This window comes from Camelina sativa, chromosome 15 (genome assembly GCF_000633955.1).
Source record: "Camelina sativa cultivar DH55 chromosome 15, Cs, whole genome shotgun sequence".
Classification (NCBI taxonomy): Eukaryota; Viridiplantae; Streptophyta; class Magnoliopsida; order Brassicales; family Brassicaceae; genus Camelina; species Camelina sativa.
In genome coordinates this window covers 7,822,809-7,850,781 of record NC_025699.1, presented here as the reverse complement: position 1 = coordinate 7,850,781, position 27,973 = coordinate 7,822,809, and the positions used below count along the sequence as shown (strand labels likewise).

At 32.6% G+C, this 27,973-nt stretch overlaps 4 protein-coding genes across 5 annotated transcripts; 2 read left to right on the top strand and 2 right to left on the bottom strand.

Moving 5' to 3' along the window:
- Positions 514-3,262, top strand: LOC104745943 (protein NRT1/ PTR FAMILY 1.1). Of its 2 annotated transcripts, XM_010467327.2 has the most exons (3): positions 514-721; positions 1,758-2,106; positions 2,191-3,262. In XM_010467327.2, the coding sequence occupies exons 1-3, from the start codon at positions 517-519 to the stop codon at positions 3,086-3,088; spliced, it is 1,452 nt and encodes a 483-aa protein (XP_010465629.1). In that variant the 5' UTR covers positions 514-516; the 3' UTR covers positions 3,089-3,262. The 2 variants fall into 2 exon arrangements, with proteins under 2 accessions (XP_010465629.1, XP_010465628.1); XM_010467326.2 differs by lacking the exon at positions 514-721 and having other exon boundaries at positions 1,525-2,106.
- Positions 3,212-4,165, bottom strand: LOC104745946. Its single transcript, XM_010467328.2, has 3 exons — positions 3,869-4,165; positions 3,622-3,762; positions 3,212-3,499 (listed from the first exon to the last, which is right to left on the bottom strand). Exons 1-3 carry the CDS (start codon positions 4,031-4,033, stop codon positions 3,326-3,328), a joined length of 480 nt encoding a protein of 159 aa, XP_010465630.1. The 5' UTR covers positions 4,034-4,165; the 3' UTR covers positions 3,212-3,325.
- On the bottom strand, positions 4,234-8,737 carry LOC104745942 (malonate--CoA ligase). Its single transcript, XM_010467325.2, has 15 exons — positions 8,292-8,737; positions 7,853-8,025; positions 7,569-7,751; positions 7,035-7,206; positions 6,823-6,908; positions 6,514-6,636; positions 6,322-6,429; positions 5,849-5,947; positions 5,616-5,708; positions 5,441-5,518; positions 5,149-5,335; positions 4,986-5,059; positions 4,709-4,888; positions 4,572-4,625; positions 4,234-4,475 (listed from the first exon to the last, which is right to left on the bottom strand). The coding sequence occupies exons 1-15, from the start codon at positions 8,479-8,481 to the stop codon at positions 4,431-4,433; spliced, it is 1,845 nt and encodes a 614-aa protein (XP_010465627.1). The 5' UTR covers positions 8,482-8,737; the 3' UTR covers positions 4,234-4,430.
- LOC104745941 (putative invertase inhibitor) lies at positions 13,051-13,716 on the top strand. Its single transcript, XM_010467324.1, has one exon. The coding sequence runs from the start codon at positions 13,086-13,088 to the stop codon at positions 13,614-13,616; it is 531 nt and encodes a 176-aa protein (XP_010465626.1). The 5' UTR covers positions 13,051-13,085; the 3' UTR covers positions 13,617-13,716.

Genomic DNA, 27,973 nt, shown 5'->3' with positions numbered 1-27,973 from the left:
AACATATAAGTGTTAGACATGAAAGCAATATCGATTGGTGTGACCCATGTTTTTGTACTACTCGTCCCATTCTTGATCTCAAACCTTTTTTTATCTCACCCACTTGAAAAACAAAACCTTATCATATACATACATGGTGACATCAATTGATTTTGAAATCTCTAGCTATAGCAATCATTCATCTCGAGTATCAATCATTTTCCGTAAGAAATTATAATAATGTTTTCGTATGATTGTGACCAATTGACGTACGTACACAGTTCTCTGATCTTATACTTAGATTCTTGTTCTTGGAAGTACTTTTCTTTGAGGACATCTTACGAATGAATTAAAAACTACATTTTTATTTTTGTAAAACGACAAAATCTAACTTGCACACTGTATATATACCGTCTCTTTTACGTAATTATTATTCGATCTATGTCAATTTCTGATTTTTTACTGTTTTATGTTATTGTTAGTGATATTACTACCATTTTAATAAATAGTCTGAATCATAACGTAACGTTACAGGGTATGGTGGTTCTATGGCTAACGGCGATGTTACCGCAAGTGAAGCCATCACCTTGTGTAGCAACAGCCGGAACCAACTGCAGTTCCGCGACATCTTCCCAATTGGCTCTTTTGTATTTCGCATTTGCACTTATATCGATTGGATCAGGCGGAATCAGGCCATGTTCTTTAGCCTTTGGTGCTGATCAGTTGGACAACAAAGAGAATCCTAAGAATGAGAGAGTTCTTGAGAGTTTCTTTGGTTGGTACTACGCTTCTTCATCGGTTGCTGTCTTNCTTTATTCTTTTGAAAATCTTGTTGCTTTCCTTATGGTTTATGGCCATTCTCTGCCAAGTTGTGATTGTGAAAGACCACACTGCTTGAATCTCTCTCTATATTAAAAAAATATGATATATTTTTTTATATATATTTTTGAATATTATTATAGTTATACTTATATTATGAGTCCATATATATGGGTGAAACTGACGTAGTAGACCCACATTTTGCCACCATTTAAGGATTTGACATTAGTTTTTGGCCAACATATAAGTGTTAGACATGAAAGCAATATCGATTGGTGTGACCCATGTTTTTGTACTACTCGTCCCATTCTTGATCTCAAACCTTTTTTTATCTCACCCACTTGAAAAACAAAACCTTATCATATACATACATGGTGACATCAATTGATTTTGAAATCTCTAGCTATAGCAATCATTCATCTCGAGTATCAATCATTTTCCGTAAGAAATTATAATAATGTTTTCGTATGATTGTGACCAATTGACGTACGTACACAGTTCTCTGATCTTATACTTAGATTCTTGTTCTTGGAAGTACTTTTCTTTGAGGACATCTTACGAATGAATTAAAAACTACATTTTTATTTTTGTAAAACGACAAAATCTAACTTGCACACTGTATATATACCGTCTCTTTTACGTAATTATTATTCGATCTATGTCAATTTCTGATTTTTTACTGTTTTATGTTATTGTTAGTGATATTACTACCATTTTAATAAATAGTCTGAATCATAACGTAACGTTACAGGGTATGGTGGTTCTATGGCTAACGGCGATGTTACCGCAAGTGAAGCCATCACCTTGTGTAGCAACAGCCGGAACCAACTGCAGTTCCGCGACATCTTCCCAATTGGCTCTTTTGTATTTCGCATTTGCACTTATATCGATTGGATCAGGCGGAATCAGGCCATGTTCTTTAGCCTTTGGTGCTGATCAGTTGGACAACAAAGAGAATCCTAAGAATGAGAGAGTTCTTGAGAGTTTCTTTGGTTGGTACTACGCTTCTTCATCGGTTGCTGTCTTGATCGCTTTCACCGTCATTGTTTACATTCAAGATCATCTAGGATGGAAAATCGGGTTTGGAATACCCGCGATTCTCATGCTGCTCGCGGGTTTCTTGTTTGTTTTCGCTTCTCCTCTCTACGTTAAACGAAACGTGAGCAAGAGTCTGTTCACTGGTTTAGCTCAAGTGGCTGTTGCAGCTTACGTGAACAGGAAGTTAAGTTTGCCTGATCATCATGACTCCAACGACTGTTATTATCGGTTGAAAGATTCTGAAGTCAAAGCTCCAAGTGACAAATTGAGGTGAACTGGAATCCCATTTCATATATATAATTCTTGATTAGTTTTTTGTTTATTTTATATTGACACTTTCTTGCAATTGTTTAGGTTTATAAACAAAGCTTGTGTCATAAGAAACCGCGAGGAAGACCTTGGTTCTGATGGTTTAGCCTTAAACCCATGGAGGCTATGCACAACGGACAAAGTTGAGGAACTCAAGGCGTTGGTCAAGGTGATACCGGTATGGTCCACAGGGATAATGATGTCGATAAACGTTAGCCAGAACTCGTTTCAGTTACTTCAAGCTAAATCAATGGACCGACGTTTAAGCAGCGGTTCGACCTTCCAAATCCCAGCTGGATCTTTCGGTATGTTCACAATCATAGCCTTAATCTCATGGGTCGTTCTGTACGACCGCGCAATCCTCCCTTTAGCTTCCAAGATCCAAGGTAGACCGGTTAGGATCAATGTCAAGATTCGAATGGGATTAGGGCTATTCATATCCTTCTTAGCAATGGCGCTTTCCGCAACTGTTGAGCATTACAGAAGGAAAACCGCAATAAGCCAAGGACTCGCCAACAACGCCGACGCAACAGTGAACATCTCAGCGATGTGGCTGGTACCACAGTATGTGCTACATGGTTTAGCAGAGGCCTTAACCGGGATAGGACAAACAGAGTTTTTCTACACAGAGTTCCCTAAAAGCATGTCCAGCATTGCGGCTTCCCTGTTCGGTCTAGGAATGGCGGTGGCTAATATCTTGGCTAGTGTGATCCTAAATGCGATCAAGAGTAGCTCAAAGAAGGGAAACGTTAGCTGGATTGAAGATAATATCAACAAGGGTCACTACGACTATTACTATTGGGTTTTAGCGATCTTGAGCTTCGTTAATGTTATCTATTACGTTGTGTGTAGCTGGTCGTATGGTCCTACGGTAGATCAGGTGAGGAATGACAAGGTTAATGGTGTGAGAGAAGAAGAAGAGGAAGTTATAAAATTAAACTAAGATCCGGAAATGGTTGATCACAAATGGTACTGTTCGTGTGTTATTAAAAAAATCTATATATTTGTATGTAATTAGATTATTATATATAATGGATTTGGATTTTCTTAGGATGTAGAGGGATGATGTTAAATTAATGGGTGTGCTTAATTTATTACAAAAAAGGCCATTTGTGTGTATGATACTAGTATTTGATTGAAGAGAATCAAATTTTTCAATATTGGTAATTTTGTGTAAAAATCAAAGCTTACTAAGAAGAGCAGAAACATTGGGAATGACTTTGACGCTAAGAGGGGACATCCACAACCTTCCTGTGGCTATGATTTCTCCACTTGTCTCTCTTCTGATCTCAATCACAGCTGATTTTAATCCTCCATTACTCCCATTCACTCTTGCTTCTATCTCTACCGTTTCCTGCAATTTATGTAGTATCTCTCATTATTAGTACTTCTAATAATAGTAATAATGCACTTACCTAATTTAGTACTTTTCATGTTTCATCTACTTTAATTTATAAAAACATAAGAAAAACGAACTTGAATCTTGGCCGTTGAATAAAACGAAGAGTTGAGATCAAGGGAGGAATGGAGTCCGTTGCCCGTGGAGTACACAGCAGCAGCTCCGATCGAATCCATTACCGCCGTCATCACTCCGGCGTGCCAAGCTCCATCCTCTCCCTAAAATCGTAGTTAGTATAATAATAACATACATACGCCAAACAAAAAAAAGAAAGAAAGATAAAAAAATTCAAGATTCGATTTGATGGATGAGTAAGTTTTTTACCGCGACACGATCTGTGACGAGTAGTTTACATCGTAAGACTCCTTTCCCGACATGGATGAGTTCTAAGTCTTGCAAGATTAAACCCTCGAACTCGCTTTTCCCGGTGCCTTGTGCTATCTCTTCGAGATACGATGATGTCGTTTTAAGGACCGTGGAATCTTCCATATCTCTACTTCCTCGTCTTTTACGTGCTATTTAGAAAAAAGAACTAACTTGTATGTATATGGAATTAATTATGATCGGATCACTAGCGTTAATTACCTTTATAACCTTTGTGGAATGATTACTGATTAGCGGCCTTAATGATTTACCGACACTCTTCTCCTTTTCACACTTCACGATTGTTACGTTCAGCACGAGAAACATAGAAATATATATTATATAGTATAATGGAGATTACTTTCCAAATAGTTTGGTCTCGAGTCTTGACTCTTGAAATTATTCAGTCAAGTACATAATACAGATATAATAAAAAGGGAAATAAATACATTTATGATTTATGCGTGTGTAACAGAATCAAAAGAACAATGAGTAACAGAGAGGTCTATGGTTGTCTGAGAATTTATTCTTGATTATCCAGAGATTTCTTTAGCTCTTTCTTGTTCACCTGCAATTCGAAATATACTCCAAAAGCTAAGAATGATTGATATCTCTTATTTGATTACATCAAACAAATTTTCATTCAGGGGAAAGAAATAGCTACCTTTCCCATGGCGTTACGGGGCAAGCTCTCCCATATTAGCAACCTCGTTGGTAGCTGAAAAGATAAAGACTATTATCAGCAAGAAAATAAATACTTTGACAAGACTGTTGGATAACATTTTGGCATATTTTGAGTACCTTGTAAGGAGCAAGCTTGTCTTTAGCCCAACCGCTCAGTTCTTCTAAGGTCATTACAGGTTTTGACTCGTCTTCTCTTCTCTTCTTTGCTTCTGTCTCTGCTACAATTATCGCAGTAACGGCTTCCCCATAATCTTTGTCTGTTAACCCCAACACGCAACATTCTGCAACCGTAGGGTGCTGCATAACACATCCCGGAGTTTTCATTTAACGAGATCAAATTCTCTCGGTCTAGTAATCTAAAGTTCGATTAAAAAAAACGCAAATGGATGTTTACCTCAAGAAGGGTTGATTCGATTTCTAAGGCGGATAACTTGTATCCTCCAACCTTCATAATGTCAGCGCTATTGCCTGATCATTGCCAGAGAAGAGAAGATATTAAGAGAAAAACACAAATTACTCTTAAATTGTGTTTGAATGTATTTATTGGTTCTGCTTACGTCCTAGAATCACGTAATATCCATCCTCATCCACTCTACCGGCATCTCCCGTCTTGAAGTATCCATCTTCCGTAAATGATTCTTTGGTCACTTCTGGAAGATTCCAGTACTCCTTGAACAAAGATGGGCTTTTCACACAAATCTCACCCACTCCATTTAAATCATTTTCATCTTGTTTAATTTTAGCCTATCATGTTGACACACTTTATCAGTATCATAACTTCATGTCAACAGTATTAGTACCTCAGCTGTGTGGCATTGGTTAAAAGGTATGAATTTGGATCTCACTGACCTCTACACCAGGAAGCGGTTTGCCGACAGTACCTGCCTTCCGTTCGCCACGTAAAGGGTTTGATATTGCCATTACAAACTGGGAATATGTGAAAAAAAATTAATTCAGTAGATGTAACTACTAAGAACAGGCTTTGTCTAAGGTATTATATCATTAGACAAGAAAATCTATATACCTCAGTCATGCCATATCTTTCCAAAAGACGATGACCTGTGATACTTTCCCATTGATGCATGACCGGTCGAGGGAGAGCAGAGGAGCCAGACATCTAAGAAATGTATTTTATCCGCAAATATGTAAGCATTTATTCCACCAGAATTTGAAAATAGAACAGCCGTCTAAGTCTAAGCATATACATGATAATCATTAAGCTGGATTTGCGTTTTTAGGAAGCATGTGGTTGCTTACCATTAGGCGAAGCTTCCGTGCAGCAGAAGCACTAGAGTCCTGCATTTCTTTATCCATTGCTTCATAACCTTGTATCAACCGAGTATACATGGTTGGGACCTGTTTATCACAAAATTCACTATAACCACTTGAAAGTAGCTAAATCTTTATATGACTCTCTTTTTTTGTCTCAAGCTAAATTTCTCTTAAGCAAAATGTGTTTGCTTTTCATATCTAGAGGGCCAGAAGCAAATTGGAAACTGATCGACTCAGCCAAGACTATGGTACATAGTAAAAATTGAGTTATCTGGCGCTGAATACTTCCCTCGATTCAGATATGAACCCAAAATATAAACATATACAAATAAGCTTGCTATATTGGTTCAAGAAAAGGCTGATACAACTTGAAATCAACGCTTAACTTGACGCAGGGACAACTAATTCATGAATTAGAAATTTTTTTGAAGGAATAAAAGCAAAAAACGAAGACTTACTCCAGTGAATACAGTTATGGCGTCGTCAGTTTTTTCATCATTAACGGGATATGATTCACGCCATCTACGCCAGATTCCGCTAACACTAAATTTGGGCAAAAACTCAACCTTCAAAGAAGAATGTAAACATCAACTAAAAACCTATAACGAGCTTGATGTTTTCAGACGTTAAATACTGATACTATAAGTTACCGAAGATCGCGCGTAAAGAGGAGCAAATAAAGCGTTAAAAAGCCCATGAACATGATGTAGTGGGAGGCAGTGCAGAATATGATCAGCAGATGTGTACTCCCAAGCTTCAGTTAACATTTTAACCTGCACAGATAAAAGCTTATAACTTATAAACTGGTGCATCATCATTTCGAATGGAGTGGCAGAGAAATACTAAACTCACAAGAGATCACAATTTTTATCAATTTAATATAGGCAGCCACATTCTAACGCAGGTTTAAAGGATTTTAAACATGACGTGAGCTACATATGGAGTTCAGATATATATACCTGGGAATTGATGCTGTTGTGGGTATGGACAACTCCTTTTGGCTTACCAGTTGTACCACTAGTGTAGACAATCAATGCTGGTTCATCTGCACAAATAAAGGCTGATGTAATGCCGAAAAGACAGACCAATAATTGCCTGAATGTATGGGAGCAGAAATTAAAAGTGTAGCTTCAAATATAAGTTCATGATTTCAGGACTATTCAGAATTTACCTAGAAATTTTCCTTCTGTTTCAAAACTATTGTCCTGAAGCTGATTGCTAGCAACAGTTTCCGAAGATGAGTCAACAACAAGAGGAATTAGATGATATTGAGCGCCACTCTTTGCTGCAATAGTTTTCATAGTTTCACTGTGGTCCTCTGTACTCAATAACAGAGATATATCCTAGAAACCATAAACAATAATGTTAGAGTCCAAGAAAATGTTAATAGTTCTTACTCAATAGTAATTAGCAGTTTAAGGCACACACTTCTAAGCTTGAATAATGAATATAGTAGAAAACAGAGCCAACCAGAACAACCTAGGCCTTCTAATATCTTTTCTACTTAATTCTACTTTTTGGTCATGGGGAGAACAACTGATGCAAGAAAAACCAAGAGCTTGAATAAGGATCAAAATTCTGAGCTCACAAAACTAAGATCAAGAAGAATACCTTTACAAACTAACAAATAGTTTTTTGAAGATTGAGTGGCCATAACCGAAATTTCAAAATTTCAAGAAAATAGAAAGACAAATAGATTTCATACCGAATCATTCATAACATGTAAGAGTTCAGCTTCTGGATAGCTAAGAGCAAGTGGAACCGCAACACCACCGCTAAACCATGTTCCCAGGACTCCAGCAACAAACTCAGCAGAAGGTTTTGCCACAATTCCAATTCTAGCTCCTTTAAGACTACCAAAACCTTCATACTTCTTAGTTTCACCTCCCTACAAAATCCAGAAAAGAGAAAAAAAAAAAGTCAATTAAAAAAATTGAGATGGCTTCAAGTAGATATATATGACCACAAACTTCAAACCAATCACCATACATTTAAAGAATTATCTTTGGAGAATAATTTAGATATGCTCAAGGCAGACGATATGAGCTGGCCATAAGAGTAACTCTTTCCATCGGCTTTAATCGCAATCCTATCACAGGAACTAGAAGAGCCTTCTGAACAAGCTGCTTTAAACACTTCCATGAGTGAACCAGACTGTGAAGCTGCAACATACACAGATAATTTCAGGTTAAAGAGATCACATAGATATAATTCAGATCAATACATACCCAAACAAACAAATAAATAAATAAAGAGAAGATTTTGCAATAAATTAAGAAGAAAATAACATAATTGTTCTAATCTATGGATCATCAACGTTTATATATGGAAAGCACGAATCTTTGAGACATTTCGTCGAACATGTAACATGCGTGGACCAAAAGAGCCAGATCATAGAAGTGTAAGCTCGGAGAAAGAGAGAACTTACAGAAGAGATGACGATTAGAATGAAAGAATCGAAACCCAGAATTGAGAAACGAAGAAGTAGAAGCAGGCTGGAATCGAGGAAGACGACGACAGGAGAGAATTGCGTAGGAGTAGTAGTTGTGGTTGAGTCGATGATGGGTGGTAATTAAAGACAAAGAGTAGTTGAAACTCTTTAATGCAGTAGCGGTCATTTTTAGGTTTGCAGTAATGTAATGTTTATATCGCGGCTCAAAGATTTCAACTTTTTTTTTTGTTTTTCTGTAGTCGTAGAGTCAAATTACGTAGCCGTTCATCTTAGGTTGCAATCGCGGAAAAAAAAAAACAAACAACTTTTTCGTGGATCATGAAATAGCGACTGAAGCGTTTGATGACTTTATTCTCTTCGGAGACAATTCAGCCACGTGCGTGATTCTGACGATGAAAAAGCGAAGATGGTTTCTGTTTTGTTCTGTCGTTTTGTATCTTTTGGGTAAATAAATATGAATGAAGTTGAGAGAAGGAGAAGAAGAAGAAGAAGAAGAAGAAACGGGGGCTAGTTAAGCACTTTTTATTTTAGTTTTAGTTAATTACTGATTAGCTCTTTTACCACTTGATTTTATCATGTACTAGGTCATTAATTTCATTAAGTAAGGACTAAGGACCATCAGAAGAAATACAATTAACTGAAAAATAAAAGACCATCAGAAATATTGCAGCTCCACTGGTGGTGTGATCCTGACCGTTGAATATTAACAGTTTTTTTGGGTGGTTTACCTAACATTTTACACACGGCATTCATTGATTTGAACTTTGTTGGTTGATTTTATTTTAAATGCCAACATGCAATTAATGTCTTCAGACTTCAGTCAACTATTTCCTACCCTGTCTAACTTCCAAAAAAATAAATTTTATGGAACTATCCTCTATATATTAATATAATAGACGATTTTTTTGGCAAAAAAACTGAAAGCTCAAGATACTCTTTCTTTTATTTATCATCAGCTTTTAAAAATAATTACATTTATCTACCATTGTATTTTTCCAAAAATACAGTTAACACCCAAAATTAAACCTTTATATTATCTTTCTAACTTAATTATATCCTTTAATTATATTTTCATAAAATCTTTAAAATAAATTTTAAAAACTCTTTGTTCATATGATATAATAATATAAGATTGATATTATAATAACTCTCATTGGTTAAATTTTAATTATTATACAAATTTATTTTATAGATATATACCACACAATCGAATTTTAAATATTTCAATTACCCATAAATATAATAGATTTTGTAAATAAAAATTATATGAAAAATATTAAATAATTACTTTATACCGCACTATGTGCGGGTTAATACCTAGTTAGTACTTTATTTGACTTTAGTGTCTTTAAATTAAAATATACTATTGTATTAGGATTTATTAAATGTATACAAAAAAAAATGTTAAAGCAGCACACATACCAAATCTTTACTTAGTATGCTAATCTAAAATAGATAATCATATATATAAAAGTAGAGTTTCAGCCTCTCCTTATTGGTTGATTTTAATTTAATGATTTCTATTTTTTTATTTTTTTTATTTGCTTTCTAATTATTTAATTGCTTTAAACAATATTTAAAACCCAATTAACACAATACATTTAACTCACATATTAAAATAAAATTATAACTGAAAATAAAATAAATTATGCATTAATCATATTCCACCACTCAATTTTATTCAAACACAATAAATTATAATTATGCACTCACTTTTCTTTTGTAACTTCCATCAATTCTTATCATATAAATAAACATTCTCTCATTCTCTCATATTAGTATTCTTTTACTTTCACATTTTCATATTCTCTCATTCTCTTCAATTTCTCTCATTCTCTTTCACAAGACCTCAAATAATTTTTTGCTTTTTTTTTGTTTTGTTTTTGATTTCTTATTTTTGTTGTATAGGCTACAAAAAAATAAATGAAATATCATTGTAATTTTTAATGTTAATTTTTAATTTAGAGACTACATGATATGTATTTTATATTGTTCTTATTTTTAAAGATTCATCTCCATTATCTATTTGGATTATCATCTTATATGTAATCATTCTCTCCTCTTCTCCCACTAATATCAAATGTTGTTATATCTTATATGTGTTGTAAGAGTTTGATTCTATATTTTAATTTAGAAAGTATTATACATATTTAACATTGTTTTCAATTTTATTTTATTTATATAAAAATAAAATATTTCTTGCCTTTCTAATTTATTCATAGTTATTTTTTAAATTTTCAGAGTTATATATAAATTCATATATGTTGGATTTAACGAAAAATCAAGTTTATTTGAGAATTAGATGTTCCTATTCCTTTTAAATGATCAATGTATAACATATTATACTTTTGAATCAAATTATGGACCTAGCCACACTCACTTTTAAATTAAATGGGTTTTAATTTTAAGAGTTGGAAAAACATAAAAGTTTGTTTGTAACTCCCATAATAATATCAATGAATTAATAGAACATGTTAAAAATGTATAAGTATGCTCTTAATTGCACTTTTGTAACTCTCAAATGGTTTCCTTCACTTGTGTACTTCACTTTATTGAACTGTGACCAAGCATTCAGCTCACACTTGCACTTGTTGTGACTGTAGACTTTGTCAAGACTTTTTCTGCCGTGATTCTTATGTAACTTGTTTGTTTCTTGTGGTCAGGTTTTGGATGCATCATGGTACATGCCACATGAGGAAGAAATCCAATCCAAGATTATGAGTTTTTCCATTAAAGCTTTGGCAAGCCTTCGATTGTGGGTTTCCCATTTATCATGTAACTAGATTAGTACCCGCGGTACACCGCGGACAAAAATTATTTATAACTAAATTATAAGTTGTATTTATTGGTTAAATATGTTATAATTACATAATAATTGTTAAATAAACCATATAATACCGCAATATAATATATTTTTTACATGATATTTATTTTAATCAATTTTGATTAGATATGTCTATTCTCTGATACCAACAATGTTAACAAAATAACGAAATGATGTTTTACCCGTGTAACACCAAATTAATGATATTTTTTAATTAATATAAAAATCGATAAAACCCGTCCCGAGATATTTTAACTCACACTTTATCATATTAATGTTTAATATTTATTGTGTATCTACGGTATAATATTTATCATATATAACTTTTTAAAGCTTTTAAATATTTTTCATATTTAACCTTTTAAAAATCTTTAAAATAAAGAACCGGAATAAACCAAATGCAAGTTTTTAAAGTTTGAATGCCTGATAAATCAAGCTTTCTACTCATTTGTATTCGGAATCATTTTGGTCTCTTTGAAGGTATGACTCTAAACTATTGTCTAATTTTTTTGACGATGTGGGATATTGTACCATATTTTTAATTTATATATTGAGTAATATATGTCCGTTTTAAAATTTTTGTATTACATCATATGCAGGGAAAAATCACAATTTTTATTGACTAAATGTATTATAGAATAATTCAAGATAATTTAAATATAAATTTAAATAAAAATGAAAGGGAATCATATCTTGATGTTTGAATGAGACAGAAATACTTCCTTATTTTTTAAAATCTTACTTATAATTAATTTTGAAATTGGTAACTAATATTAAAGTCAATACATTAAATGTAAAAACTTTCCAAAAAGTATTTTTGAGCAAAAACTGCTGCAAAAATACTAGTATAGATATATTATGTTTTTATAAAATGTACTACAATTATAATTTATATTTATATTTTCTTTTCATATAAATTGTAATTAACATTTGTTACATTATAATTTATACTAGAAAAACACATTTTATATAAATAATTAATTTTTAATTTTTAAGACACTCATTTTAAGGTTCACCAGTGGAGTGAGAAAAATTAATACATACATAGTTAGTGTAGTTCTTAAATTAAACTAATATTATTCTAAAGTTAAAATACCCATTAAGGGTTGTCTAATGAAGAATTGAGGATATATACATTAATTTTGTTTTTCAATACCATCTTTTTTTTTTTCACTTTTTACCACTCCACATCATCTTATTTTTCCTTTACCTAATTATTCAACATTCATACAATTTTATCATCTATAATGGTTTTGTTTAATAAAATTCAACACCTTGCTCCATTACTTTTATTCTATATGTTTATTTTGTATTATGTTTTTATAATTACATATAAATAAGAATTATTAATTGAAAATATATTAACAAAAAATGAATTAAAAAATCTTTCTTAAACTAATAATATTATTATGACTTTTTTTTGTTATGTAAGTAATAAGGAGAAGAATCATTCATTACTAAAATAAATAAAATTGGAGGTTAATAGAAAAATAATAGTAAAAGAAAAAACATTTATATGTTCAAATGAAATGAAAAAAAAAGTCTCTATTTATAAAGTATGAAAATAATAAATTTTTAGGTAAAGCAAAATAAAATAAAACTTTGATTACTATCAAATAATTGATGTCAAACAGTTAGAATGAATTAAAATTATAAAGAACTTTAACAACCAATAATAATGCACCATGTGTTCTAGTGGTCCCAACTTTTGTTATTCAACATAGTTTTTTTTTTTTTTTTTTTTTTTTTTTTTTTTTTTTTTTTTTTTTTTTTTTTTTTTTTTTNTGAATTAATGATTCAACACATCCATTGTACATAGTCAAAGAGTCTTACCATAAACTTCTATGTTCACTTTTACTATAAATTGCAACACATAGTGAACATATTCTTCATCAATCAATTCTTATTTTATCTACTTCCTCCAAAGAAAAATAAAATAAAAAGAGATGAAATTCTTAGTTTCATTGGTTATGTTCTCTCTTCTCTTGAACGGTTTCGCATTTGCTCAAACTCTCATTCAAGATTCTTGCAAGAAAGCAGCCATGAAAGATTCGGCCATGATATACAATTTCTGCGTCGATTCTCTTACACAAGATCCACAAAGCAAAACCGCAACCACCCTTGAAGATTTGATCCTAGCGTCGACGAAGAACGCTGAAGCAAAAGCTATAAACGTTAAAAGAATCGTTGAACAGATCCTCAAGGGCAAGGGATATAGAAGTATTGAAGCAGAGCTACGCCTTTGCGTTGAGTTTTATGGCGATGCTAATGATTCGTTACACACTGCTTTAGCGAGCTTTCGATCGAAAGACTATGCAAGCGCTAATAGTGATTTTGGTATAGCTTTGGATGTACCAGGCAATTGCGAGGACGCTATCAAGGAAAGAAATAAACAGAAATCTCCTGTTAGTAACGAGAACAATGATCTGTTTCAGAAGATTTTGATTCCTTTTGCTTTTAATAATATGCTAAGTTGAATTTGTCAAAGTGTTTTACCAATTAAACATGGATTAATGATTACCATGTAAAGTTGAGAGGAAAGAGACTTTATCTTAATGGAAATAAAATTTCGCTTTACATGTTTGGATTTTTTTTTTGGTAACACATTGACATATTGATTTTGAAACGTAAAAAAAAAAATCTATTTCTTGAAATTTAAACTTAATATGCGATTTTAATTATGTAAGAAAATATTAAAATATACTATATAATCTTATTTAATATATTGAAGAAGGCTGCAAAATTATATGTCATTCAATTTATTAATTTTGAAGGCAATATTAATTTAAATTGACAAGTGAAACTTCTTTATTAATCTGTTAATTTATAACCCAGTTTTAGTTAAAAAAAATCTTTATTAATATGTTTCTTATAATATTTTCAACAATAATAAAAATATTTTTTATATATCTTATATAATAAAGTATGCTTCCACTTCTAAGAAAGCTCTTACTGTTTGCCACATGGCATTTATGAATTCTATTTCTGTTTTTTTCTCTCTTTCATTTATCCGATGTTTAAACAGTTAATGGGCTGTGTGTTATGTTTGTAGTAAATGGTTAATGGGCTACATTAACTAAATCCAACAATTTTTTTGTCTTATGCAAATTTATCGACTTATTCCAAAAAAAAAACAACGACGATGGAATCTATGAGTTTCCGTCTTTTCGAATTGAAATTGATTGTCAATTGCCCTTTTGGCGTTGGGAAAAAATAAGAAACATTATTACAATGGAGTCTGATTCCATGGAGACTGTGACAAAGTTTCTAAAGAGAAACAGTTTGAAATTGATCAGATTCTAGATAAGAAATGTAATGCCCGTGTCCCAAAAAATTATGAATAATTAGAGTTTATATCGGGAATTAGAGTTAATTTGGTCTAATTTCTGGTTGGTTTACTAAGCTAGTCGAGTTATTAATTAAACCAAAGGGTGGTTAATTAGTTTCAGTTTAGATAAACTAGGTTTAATCTAATTAAACCAAAAAGCTCTAATTCCTCTCTACAAAGATTGATGCTTCTCTTCTTTTTAGTTGTAGAAGTTTGTTGATGTTGCTCAGAGAGAAGGAGACTTGGTCGTTGAGGGTGGAAGAGAGAAAGAAGGAGAATTAGTTTGAACTTAGAGTGAAGGCAAGAGAAGCAGAATTGTCAGGTTTCAGGAGAAAAAGGGTTCGACTGCTCAAATCGTCGTCAAAGGTAACGAAATTTGGTAGAGTTGTTCCAAAGCCTTTCATTGTCATTGTCCAAAAAGTGGATTTAGAATTAAACTCGATGAGTTATTGGCAGTTTCGTGAGATACGTTTTCTCATAGGCGAGTTAGGACCATCGGGGATTGCAATTGATATTGTGGTTTTGTCTGGTTTCTGATCGGCACGAGATTTTGTGGGAAGCTTTGTGACGTCTAGGGGTAGCTTTTCACCGGAGGATTTGATAGTTAACGGTTGGTTTTTATTTTAGGGTTTTGTCATTGAGATTTTTCTTTTCTGATGTTTCGGTCCAGTTTTGCTATAAAGTCGTTTTTGGTTATGTGGCTTGTTATAGGGCGTTGTTGGGCTGTTTCGGACGTAAGGAGAGTATCTAATGGTTGTATTTGTTGTTATAATCAGTTTGATAAGGCGAGTGTGTGACCATGAGCTTCTCTAAGAGATTGCATTGTATGACTTGTTTTGTGTGATGATGTGTAGGTGTGGTGAATGTGTTATTGGATGTTATATTTAATGGCTGGTTTGCTATGTTTTATTTGTAGTTGTACTCTTGATTTGCTTGTGTGTATAGCTCTTAGATGGGAGGATTGCCTCACCAGGTATTTCTGGTAATACTTACGCACCTTATTGTGTTTGTGGTGCAGGTTGTATTATTGGTTATGTTACTTATTTTGGAACCTTGTTTAGAAGCATACTCGGTTTCTGGTTTATATTGTTTATGATTGGTATTGTATTTTAATATATTGGAGTTGGTTTGATATGTCTTATGTTGTGTATGTTGGGTTATTGTTGGTTTATTGGTTGGATTGTAATTAAATATTAAAGGATATTTAATTATATGATTATTATTGTTAAAAAAACGGTTCTGGTTATTTCATGGAACTTGGATCGGAACCTGGAGAGCCGGAACTTGGATCCTCTGATCCACATGACATGGATGCGAAGAAGCTTGTTACAACTGATGTGCCGGTGATTGAGAACTCTTGTGAAACCAACGCTAATCCTCAATTGTTCACTTCTTCTTCCTTTTTTCCTATTGTCCCACGCTTCGTCTTCTTTCATTCCAAACCCTAGGCCTCCCAAATCCGATTTGTCCACTTCTTCTAATTCTTTTTCTTCGAGGAGATATGTCTCTGCTTATCCAGCTCCGATCGGGTTTTGTGTCGATGCTTCTTCTTTTCGCCATCTGTTTTTCAATTTTCATTTTTTTGGCTATGCGAATAAAATTTTAGGGGTTTATTATGTCTTTCCAATACTGTGCAGAGGTTTGAGTCAACTTTGTAATGAATCTCAGCAGCTAGGGTTTCGATGCTTACGACAAAATAACGCATGTTACCTTAAAGTGTCTTTGATTGCTATTTCGAATTCTTTGTTTGATGTGGATTCTCGCCTAAAGGTATAATGTAGTGTTTAGTTTAGAAACTTGGAGATCATCAATTTGTTTTGTTTTGTTTCAGGTATCAGATCTTGCAATGAGTGTGTTGAAAGGATATGGGTTGCCTAAGAGCTTCTCCAGCGGCAAGAAACGTTGATGATTTCTCAAAAAAATAAATTATTAATTTTTTTAAAAAAATTTATTTGAGATAGTGGCTCCAAACCTACCAACCCGGAGGCGCCGGTGTTGCTGGATCGGATGCTACGATTACTCGTCAGCCACTCGATCTTGAAGTGTCGTCTGGTTGAAGCCAAAGATTTCTATTTTTTTATTTTGTTATTTGCTTTCTAATTATTTAATTGTTTTAAACAATATTTAAGACCCAATTAACACAATAAATTTAACTCACACATTAGAATAAAATTATAACTGAAAATAAAATAAATTATGTATTAATCATATTCCACCATTCAATTTTACTCAAACACAATAAATTATAATTATGCACTCATTTTTCTTTTGTAACTTCCATCAATTCTTATCATATAAATAAGCATTCTCTCATTCTCTCATATTAATATTATTTTACTTTCATTCTCTTTCACAAGACCTCAAATAATTTTTTGCTTTTTTTTTGTTTTCTTTTTATTTCTTATTTTTGTTGTATTGTAATTTTTTATGTTAAATTTTAATTTTAGAGACTACATGATATGTATTTTATATTGTTCTTATTTTTAAAGATTCATCTCTATTATCTATTTGGATTATCATCTTATATGTAATCATCTTCTCCCACGATTATCAAATGTTGTTATATCTCATATGTGTTGTAAGAGTTTGATTCTATATTTTAATTTAGAAAGTATTATACATATTTAACATTGTTTTCAATTTTTATTTTATTTATATAAAAATAAAATATTTCTTGCCTTTCTAATTTATTCATAGTTATTTTTAAAATTTTCATAGTTATATATAAATTCATATATGTTGGATTTAACGAAAAATCAAATTTATTTGAGAATAAGATGTTCCTATTCCTTTTAAATGATAAATGTATAACATATTATACTTTTGAATCAAATTATGGACCTACCCACACTCACTTTTAAATTAAATGGGTTTTAATTTTAAGAGTTGGAAAAACATAAAGTTTGTTTGTAACTCCCATAATAATATCATAGTAGTGTTCTCAATGAATTTAATTTAATATAATAGAACATGTTAAAAATGTATAAGTATGCACTTAATTGCACTTTTGTAACTCTCAAATAGTTACCTTTGATACATCGCTTTCTGTATTATCTATTAAAACAAAGACACACATCTTACTATCCTCATGGCCTCATATTTCAAATCTCACATAATTTTATAAATTCTACATTATCAATATTTTTCTTGATTTAACCAATGATATCTTAACTTAATAAAAGTTTCAGTTTATTTTAATAGAATATACATGTAATATATGATATATAGTTTAATATTTTTTTTCTATATGAAACATTATCATTTCATATAAATCAAAGTCCAGACACAATTAAAGAATTTAAAATAATAATATAAGAAAGTAGTTGCTGTTTTTTAATTTTATTTTCTAGAAAATGTATTAGTCTAATAATCTATCGTTAGACTCATTTAGTTATATATGTATGAGACACTGTAAACCTACTGTTTATTATTTTAATTTTTTTTTAATTGAAACATTTTAAATCTTTTTAACCTGTCACCATAATTAAATAAAATAATATGCATAACTACACTACAAAATAAATTTTATGAAAATATATATCACAATGATTTTGAAATATGAATACAACTACAAAAATATATGGCATATGGCATGTAAGATATAATATGACTTAATTACACTTCATATATCATCAAAAGAAAATTTGATTTTTTTACTTTAGTTAAAATCATATTAAGTAGTCTTTAAATTTTGACATACACAAAAAAAAAAAAATTTATATTATTTTTTCAAAATAGAATAACGATTATGTAAGAACTCAAGCGTAACGTGAGCTAACATCTAGTGAAGATAAACCTTTTGAAACAGATTCTCAAATAAACTTGATTTTTTGTTAAAACCTGAAGAAAATTTAAAAATTAAAACTTGATTTATGGAAACATATGTGAATTTAAATTTAGCTATGGAAAATTTAAAAAAAAATATGAATAGATTAGAAAGGCAAGAAATATAAAAGAAATATGGGGCATTCTCAAAAATGCCCCTTTTTCCATATCTCTTTTTAAAAATACCCCTTCATGTTGACCATTATTAACACTACCCTCTTTATATACAAAATGACCAAATTACCCTTTTTGAGTGACAGCAAGAATGTACAGTCATCAAAATCGAAAATATTTTCCCGCCAAAAAATTTCCGACATATTTCCCGCCAAAAATTTTTCAAAAAAATTTTCCTGCCAAAAAAAATTTACAAGGTTTTTAAAAGGTTTTATAAGATTTCTACCTTATAAAAGCCTTATAAACACCTTATAAAGGCTTTTACAAGATTTTTAAAAGGTTTTAAAAGGTTTTCAAATGGTTTTTAAAAGGATTTTTAAAAGGTTTTAAAAGGTTTTCAAATGGTTTTTAAAAGGATTTTTAAAAGGTTTTAAAAGGTTTTCAAATGGTTTTTAAAAGGATTTTTAAAAGGTTTTAAAAGGTTTTCAAATGGTTTTTAAAAGGATTTTTAAAAGGTTTTAAAAGGTTTTCAAATGGTTTTTAAAAGGATTTTTAAAAGGTTTTAAAAGGTTTTCAAATGGTTTTTAAAAGGATTTTTAAAAGGTTTTAAAAGGTTTTCAAATGGTTTTTAAAAGGATTTTTAAAAGGTTTTAAAAGGTTTTCAAATGGTTTTTAAAAGGATTTTTAAAAGGTTTTAAAAGGTTTTCAAATGGTTTTTAAAAGGATTTTTAAAAGGTTTTAAAAGGTTTTCAAATGGTTTTTAAAAGGATTTTTAAAAGGTTTTAAAAGGTTTTCAAATGGTTTTTAAAAGGATTTTTAAAAGGTTTTAAAAGGTTTTCAAATGGTTTTTAAAAGGATTTTTAAAAGGTTTTAAAAGGTTTTCAAATGGTTTTTAAAAGGATTTTTAAAAGGTTTTAAAAGGTTTTCAAATGGTTTTTAAAAGGATTTTTAAAAGGTTTTTAAACACCTTCTAAACCCTTTTACAATGTTTTTAAAAACCTTGTAAATGCTTTTAAAAAGTTTTTAAAAGCGTTTACAAGGTGTTTAAAAACCTTTTAAAAACCTTGTAAATTTTTTTTGGCAGGAAAATTTTTTTGAAAAATTTTTGGCGGGAAATATGTCGGAAATTTTTTGGCGGGAAAATTTTGTTTTTCTTTTTATTGAATAAAATAATTTTCATCTAAGGGTAAAATGGTCATTAAAAATTAAAAGAGGGCATAAATAAAAATGGCCAGAAAAGAGGGTATTTTTGAAAAGGGGTATATCAAAAAGGGCATTTTTAACAAATTCTCAAGAAATATTTTATTTTATTTTTATTTTATTCTCAAAAATGCCCCTTTTTCCATATCTCTTTTTAAAAATACCCCTTCATGTTGACCATTTTTAAAACTACCCTTCTTTATATACAAAATGACCAAATTACCCTTTTTGAGTGACAGCAAGAATGTACAATCATCAAAATCAAAAATATTTTGCCGCCAAAATCGAAAATTTTTCCCGAAAAAATTATTTTTTCCCGCCAAAATCGAAAAATTTTCCCGCCAAAAATATTGAAATTTATACCTTTTAAAAATCTTGTAAATGCTTTTAAAAAACTTTTAAAAGCGTTTACAAGGTTTTAAAAACTTTGTAAATGCTTTTAAAAACCTTGTAAATGCTTTTAAAAAGCTTGTAAATGCTTTAAAAGGTTTTTTAACACCTTGTAAACGCTTTTAAAAACTTTTTAAAAGCATTTAAAAGGTGTTTAAAAACCTTTTAAAAATTTTATAAAAACTTTTACAAGGTTTTTAAAAACATTGTAAAAGGGTTTAGAAGGTGTTTAAAAACCTTTTAAAAATCCTTTTAAAAACCATTTGAAAACCTTTTAAAAACCTTTTAAAAACCTTTTAAAACCTTTTAAAAACCTTTTAAAAATCTTGTAAAAGCGTTTACAAGTTGTTTAAAAAACCTTTTAAAACTCTTTAAAAAATCTTGTAAAAGCCTTTACAAGGTGTTTATAAGGCTTTTATAAGGTAGAAACCTTATAAAACCTTTTAAAAACCTTATAAATTTTTTTTGGCGGGAAAATTTTTTTTTTCGAAATTTTTTATCAAAAGTTTTTTGACAAAAAAATTTTTGGCGGGAAAATTTTTTTGAAAAATTTTTGGCGGGAAAATATGTCGGAAATTTTTTGGCGGAAAAATTTTGTTTTTCTTTTTATTGAATAAAATAATTTTCATCTAAGGGTAAAATGGTCATTTAAAATTAAAAGAGGGCATAAATAAAAATGGCCAGAAAAGAGGGTATTTTTGAAAAGGGGTATATCAAAAGGGGCATTTTTAACAAATTCTCTATAAATAATATAAAAGTTAAAAACAATGTTAAAATATATAAAACTTTCTAAATTAAAATATAGAATCAAACTCTTACAACACATATTAGATATAACAACATTTGATATTGGTGAGAGAGGAGGAGAGAATGATTACTTATAAGATGATAATCCAAATTAGATAATGGAGATGAATCTTGAAATATCAAAACAATGTAAAATATATATATCATGTAGTCTCTAAAATTAAAATTTAGCATTAAAATTTTACAATGATATTTCATTTGGTTTTTTTGAAACAGATTCTCAAATAAACTTGATTTTTTGTTAAAACCAACATATGTGAATTTAAATTTAGCTATGGAAAATTTAAAAATAAATATGAATAGATTAGAAAGGCAAGAAATATAAAAGAAATATTTTATTTTTATATAAATAATATAAAAGTTAAAAACAATGTTAATTATATATAAAACTTTCTAAATTAAAATATAGAATCAAACTCTTACAACACATATTATATATAACAACATTTGATATTGGTGAGAGAGGAAGAGAAAATGATTACTTATAAGATGATAAACCAAATTAGATAATGGAGATGAATCTTTAAATATAAAAACAATGTAAAATATATATATCATGTAGTCTCTAAAATTAAAATTTAGCATTAAAATTTTACAATTGTTGTAAACTAGAGAGTTTGTAGGACGTAAATCTCTTGTCTTATTGATAAACGAATGAATGAGGTTACATATATATAGTGTTTGTATTAGACCGACATAAGACTAAGACAATGGACCGGTGGGCCTTTGTGGCCGAGACACATAACACGGACAGTAAATGGGCCGGTCGATGGAGTCCACTAAGTGTTTTACAACACTCCCCCTTGGACGATATGACCGTGCCTATGCTGGAAGGGATCGATGCAATGTGCTTGGGGATGCTGCCTCATTAAAACCTTACCAGGAAAACCTATTAGGACAAAACTTTGGTGAAGGAAAAAGATTACAGCACACATTACTCCCCCTGTTCCAAGCATCACTCTAAGTCCTTAAGCCTCCGCATTCCAATCTGGTGTGTGAGCTTCTTGAATGTTGTTGTCGGCAATGATTTGGTGAAGAGATCAGCTGAATTGTCACATGATTGGACTTGTACCACTTGAACTTCTCCGGCCTTTTGTAGTTCATGTGTGAAAAAGAACTTGGGTAATATGTGCTTCGTCCGATCTCCCTTGATGTAACCTTCCTTGAGCTGTGCGATGCAGGCCGTATTGTCTTCATAGATTACGGTTGCTTCCTTGTTGTCGTCCAAGCCACTATCCGTCCGAATATGTTGAGTCATGGACCTCAACCAAACACACTCACGGCTGGCTTCATGTATTGCTAGGATCTCCGTGTGATTTGACGATGTGGCCACAAGAGTTTGCTTCATAGTTCGCCATGAGATCGCAGTACCACCGTGTGTAAACACATAACCTGTTTGTGACTTACCATTGTGTAGATCGGGTAGATAACCTGCATCAGCAAAACCAACTAAACCTTCTTTGTTATAGTTAGTATAGAATAAACCAAAGTCTGTCGTTCCCTGTAGGTAACGCAGAACATGTTTAATACCATTCCAGTGCCTTATAGTCCGACAAGAACTATATCTTGCTAAGAGGTTCACGGCAAAACATATGTCTGGTCTAGTGTGGCTAGCCAAGAACATTAACGCTCCTATAGCACTGAAGTAAGGCACTTCTTGACCAAAGACTTCTTCATTGTCTTTCTTAGGAGCAAATGGATCTTTATCCACTTCAATACTTCTCACAACCATTGGGCTAGTCAATGAGTGAGCTTCGTACATATTAAACCTCTTGAGTACCTTTTCTGTATATGCCTTTTGATGCACAAGGATCCCATTGTTTCTGTACTTAAGCTGCAATCCCAAACAGAATTTTGTCTTGCCTAGGTCTTTCATCTCAAATTATTTCTTGAAATACTCTACTGTTTGGGCGATTTCACCAGAGGTTCCAAGGATGTTTAAATCATCTACATAAACTGCTATTATCACAAATCCTTTGTTTGCAAACTTCTTTATGAATATACATGGACTGATTGGGTCATTCTTATAGCCTTCTCTAGCTAAATATTCACTTAATCGGTTATAGCACATTCGACCACTCTGTTTCAGTCCATAAAGCGATTTGTCTAGCCTTATGCAGTACTGTTCTCGAGAACCACTCTTATCTTTGAGTTCAATACCCTCTGGTAATCTAATATAAATTTCATTATCCAGTGGACCATATAAATATGCAGTCACAACATCCATTAACCGAAAATCCAGTTTTTCTCTTATAGCCAGACTTATTAAATATCTAAAATCGTTGCATCCATCACATGGGACTATGTCTCCTCATAGTCTATTCCTGGTCTTTGAGAGAATCCTTGTGCTACAAGCCGTGCTTTATATCTCACAATTTCATTATTCTCATTTCTCTTCCTTACAAAGACCCACTTATGTCCAACTGGTTTAACTTCCGGTGTTGTCCTTAAGATCGGACCAAACACACTTCTCTTCTTCAAAGAGTTTAACTCCACATCAATAGCTTCTTTCCATTTAAGCCAATCTTTGCTTTGAGTGCACTCTAATATAGATGTGGGTTCATGATCCTCATTTATCTCAAGTGCTACATTGTATGCAAATATATCATCGATGTCGACATCTTTACGGTTCCATTGAATTCCAGACATGATATAGTTTATTGAGATCTCATTATTATCAATACCTTCAGGACCTTGAGGTTCAGCGTCCTGAACCTCACTTGGTTCCTAAGGCTTTGTCGCGGCTATGTCTGTATTTTCTGTAATTCCCTTAACCTCGGTCTATTTTGCACCTTTAGACTTCCGAGGGTTCTTATCTTTGGAACCTAATGGTCTACCTCGTTTCAAACGTGGCTTAGACCCTGTAGCAACTTGATTATTGTGTTCCTTTTGAACATCAATACGTACTAGTGCATTGCAAGCTGGTATGTACGATTTTGTTACTCTCTTTGGGTCAGCAATGGAATCTGGCAATTTATTAGCTAGCTTCTGTAAATATATAATCTTTTGAACCTCTGCATCACATGCTAGAGTTCGAGGATCTTGCCAATTTAAGGATGTTTGATTCCATGTTAATTCCTTGACCAGCTTGCTAGTCTCACCACCTAACACAGGGAATTCGGACTCAACGAATTGACAGTCCGCGTATCTGGCCTTAAATAAATCTCCTGTGGTTGGCTCAAGATACTTTATAATGGTGGGAGACTCATATCCAACATATATTCTCATCCTCCTTTGAGGTCCCATCTTAGTTCTCTGTGGTGGAGCAATAGGTACATAAACGGCACAACCAAATGTTTTGAGATGGGATATGTCTGGCTCTTGACCCGATAATAGTTGGGATGGTGAATATTTGTGATCACTAGATGGCCTGATGCGTATGAGTTCTGCTGCATGTAAGACTGCGTGTCCCCAAGCCGACACAGGGAGCTTCGATCTCATTAACAATGGTCGAGCTATCAACTGTATTCGTTTAATCAAGGATTCAGCTAATCCGTTTTGTGTATGGACATGTGCCACTGGATGTTCCACACTCACCCCCATGGACATACAATAATCATTAAACGCTTGGGATTTGAATTCACCAGCATTGTCTAGACGTTTAGTCTTAAGTGGAAAATCTGGAAAGTGTGCTCTTAGCCTTATAATTTGAGCCAACATCCTAGCAAATGCTAGGTTCCTTGTGGATAACAAGCAAACGTGTGACCATCTGGTTGATGCATCGATCATAACCATAAAATATCTAAATGTCCCACAGGATGGGTGTATTGGTCCACATATATCACCTTGTATCCTTTCCAGAAAGTTTAAAATCTCTTTAATGACTTTTACTAGTGATGGCCTTATGATAAGTTTCCCTTGTGCACATGCTACACAAGTGAGATGTTTAGGGATAACTTTTCTCTCTTTAAGATTGTGTCCATTCGAACTCTTAATCAATTTACGCATCATGTTCGAACCCAGGTGGCCTAGCCGGTCATTCCATAGAGTGAACTGTTCATTGAACATTCTGTGCTTTGCCAAGTTAGCTTCTATCATGTTAATCTTAGCATGGTATAAACCAATGGCTAGTGCATGTATAGTCTCTAGGACCTTCTTATGTCCTTTTACAATTTCTGTAATGTATAGGAATTCTTTATTTCCTTCACCCTTGGTTTCAATATGATAACCATTTAATCTTATATCTTTAAAGCTCAATAAGCTTCTCTTAGAGCTGGGTGAGTACAAGGCATCATTTAGTTCAATATGTGTGCCATTAGGCAATAATATGTGAGCCTGGCCGTAGCCTTCTATCAAATTTGATATACCCGCAATTGTACTAACATTGGCATTTTTCATTTTGAGGTTTATGAAATATCTTTTATCTTTTAGTATAGTGTGGCTGGATCCACTGTCCACCACTAGTTCACTCATATCCTCAACCATTTTTATATAAAACAACATTTTGTGTTTTGATTTAATAAGGCAATTAAGTATAAAATAAAATCTTTGAATTTAAACCAAAATAATTATCCAATACATAGAAAGAAATCAAAGCATAAAAGCATAGAATTAAACCAAAATAAAACCGAAATTCAATCATCATTCTTAAGGCAGTCGGAAGTCTCATAGGCTAGGGAGTCATCATTCTCATGATCGAAGTCTCCTTCATCATCGAGATGCACATGGTTGGCTTCTGGATTCTTCTTCAAGACCTCTTGATATGCATCAATGAGATGTTTGGGTATTCTGCAGTTCTTTGCCCAGTGGTTAGACATACCACATCGGTGGCAAACCGATTTAGCCTTGGTTTGTGGCTTAGAGGACCCACGGCCCCTACCACCACGGCCGTAACCTTCAAACCGGCTAGCTTGGCCTCCTCGACCACCACGTCCTCTGCCACCACGGCCACGGCCGTAGTGTCTTTCTCTGCGGACATAGTTGGTCTCTTTAGGCTCCTTAAGCTCTTTAGGCTCTGCAGCACTTTTCTTTCCCAAGTCAACCTTGTATGCTTCTGGTAATGGAGCAGAACCAGGAGGTCTCATAGCACTATTCATCAACAACAACTCATTGTTCTGCTCAGCTAGCAGTAAACATTCATTGAGTTTCCCATAGTCAGCAAAGCCTTTTTGCCTGTATTGTTGCTGAAGGACTATGTTATGAGGGCTAAAGGTAGACAATGTCTTCTCTAGTAGCTCATTCTCTGTTACTTCAGTACCACACAGCCTAAGGAGTGAGACAATCCTAAAAAGCTCAGAGTTATACTCATCCACGGATTTGTAATCCTGGATCCTTAGGTTCTTCCAATCGAACTCGGCCTTTGGGAGGAGCACCGTCTTTTGGTGTCCGTATCTGCGTTTAAGCGCTGTCCAAAGGGCGAGAGGATCTTCTATAAAGAGGTACTGATTCTTGAGACTCTCAGCAATGTGATGGTGCATATGCTGGATACACTTATTCTTTTGCTTGCCCGTGCACTCAAAATCCTCTTCGATGCATTCGAACAAGTCCTTTGACTTCAGATGGATCTTAGTGTCCATTGCCCATTGCAAGTAGTTGCTTCCAGAAGCATTCAAGATACCATAGTCTAGGCTCTTAAGGCTTGCCATCTGCATAAAACAGTAATATACAACCAAATATTAGCATGCGATATTTGAGATCGAACCATGCAATCAATCAATAGGTCATGCGGTATTTGAGACCGAACCATGCCTTAGGCCATGCGGTATTTGAGACCGAAACATGCCTTGCCTCTTATAAATTTCGTGGTTTAAATTCATGCATGCAAAGACAACAAAAGCAAATAGATAATGCATCCAACAATTTCCTTATTTCTAGATATGATTTCTTTTTCTTAAGTTTTCCTTTTCAATCTAGGATTTTAGTAAATTTTGTTCTTAGGCTTTTAGATAAATACTTAAATTAATCTTAGAAACTTATCCTAATTAATGTTTTAATCTTAAATCCGAAATTTTAAGGTTTTAGTTTCTTATAATTTTAGGATAATTACTTATGTTAAATTAGAAGTTATCCTAATAATCTTGACAATCCTAGAATACGCTTATGCTCGAGTTTTAAGTTTCATATGGCCGAAAGTTTTACAGAAAATCTATGTTTATTATCTATGCAAGATTCTAGTTTATTGTCTATGCAAGGTTTGAATCTATGCAACATATGAAACAATCAAGATATAGCAATCAACAAAACCGAATTTTAATTATGATCAAAAGGTTCAATTCACAATCAATCTAAGCAACCCTAAGCAACAAGATATCTGATTTTAAGTTTTAAAATCATAGGGTTTTAGCATAATCTAGTTTGTTGATTGTATACTTTGTAGTTTTAGGGTTCCATTAAGTTTATGTATTGATTTCGGTTCATAGGTTCTAAGGGAGTTTTAGATCTTATTTACCTTCACCGATTAGGATTCTGACTGGATATGAACCGGGAGCTAAAGACCTCCGTCGTACCTCTCTCTCGATCACGAACCTCAAACAGAACCGCTACAGCCTCCCACGAACAGATCTCGGACTGCTCACGTCTAGGAACCGCGAACCTCGAACTAGTCTCGGATAAAACTTGATCACGAACACAGGCTGGAACCGAGGAAGTCTCGAATAGAACTCACCCCGATCAGGAACCAACCACGAACTCGAGCAATACCGATCGCCGATGGGAACTTCGGACAAGGAAAGAGGCGGCGGCTTTTAGGGTTTTAGGGTAAGGGTTTTTCTCAGCTGGCCTTAGAGGCTATCATGCTGATAACGTGTTGTAAACTAGAGAGTTTGTAGGACGTAAATCTCTTGTCTTATTGATAAACGAATGAATGAGGTTACATATATATAGTGTTTGTATTAGACCGACATAAGACTAAGACAATGGACCGATGGGCCTTTGTGGCCGAGACACATAATGAAACAACCCTTCCCGTTTTTTTTTTTTTTAATAAAAGAATAATAAATAATAATATAATTAAATAACTACAACTAGTGGTCCCATACCCACTAGCCACCTAACCACATTCACAATCCAACAGCGGAACCACATACCAATAAATAACCAATAAAACAATATCCAATAACCAAATAAGTAATATCCAGCATTAATCCATAAATCAAACAACCAGCAATCCTAACAATGCTCTAAAACTCAATTCTAGCAACCTATCAATGCCAGATAACCATACAATCAAGT

Excerpts from the sequence above, each read along its gene's own strand:
- LOC104745942 (XM_010467325.2), bottom strand. The coding sequence starts at position 8,481 with ATGACCGCTACTGCATTAAAGAGTTTCAACTACTCTTTGTCTTTAATT. Across the intron at positions 8,026-8,291 it reads TTCTAATCGTCATCTCTTCT|CTTCACAGTCTGGTTCACTC; the intron begins GTAAGTTCTCTC and ends TGTATGTTGCAG. Across the intron at positions 4,476-4,571 it reads CCCGTAACGCCATGGGAAAG|GTGAACAAGAAAGAGCTAAA; the intron begins GTAGCTATTTCT and ends TTCGAATTGCAG.
- LOC104745941 (XM_010467324.1), top strand. The coding sequence starts at position 13,086 with ATGAAATTCTTAGTTTCATTGGTTATGTTCTCTCTTCTCTTGAACGGT.
- LOC104745946 (XM_010467328.2), bottom strand. The coding sequence starts at position 4,033 with ATGGAAGATTCCACGGTCCTTAAAACGACATCATCGTATCTCGAAGAG. Across the intron at positions 3,763-3,868 it reads TCGTCACAGATCGTGTCGCG|GGAGAGGATGGAGCTTGGCA; the intron begins GTAAAAAACTTA and ends CTACGATTTTAG. Across the intron at positions 3,500-3,621 it reads ATTCAACGGCCAAGATTCAA|GAAACGGTAGAGATAGAAGC; the intron begins GTTCGTTTTTCT and ends CATAAATTGCAG.
- LOC104745943 (XM_010467327.2), top strand. The coding sequence starts at position 517 with ATGGTGGTTCTATGGCTAACGGCGATGTTACCGCAAGTGAAGCCATCA. Across the intron at positions 722-1,757 it reads GTTGGACAACAAAGAGAATC|CTAAGAATGAGAGAGTTCTT; the intron begins CTAAGAATGAGA and ends ACAAAGAGAATC. Across the intron at positions 2,107-2,190 it reads GCTCCAAGTGACAAATTGAG|GTTTATAAACAAAGCTTGTG; the intron begins GTGAACTGGAAT and ends GCAATTGTTTAG.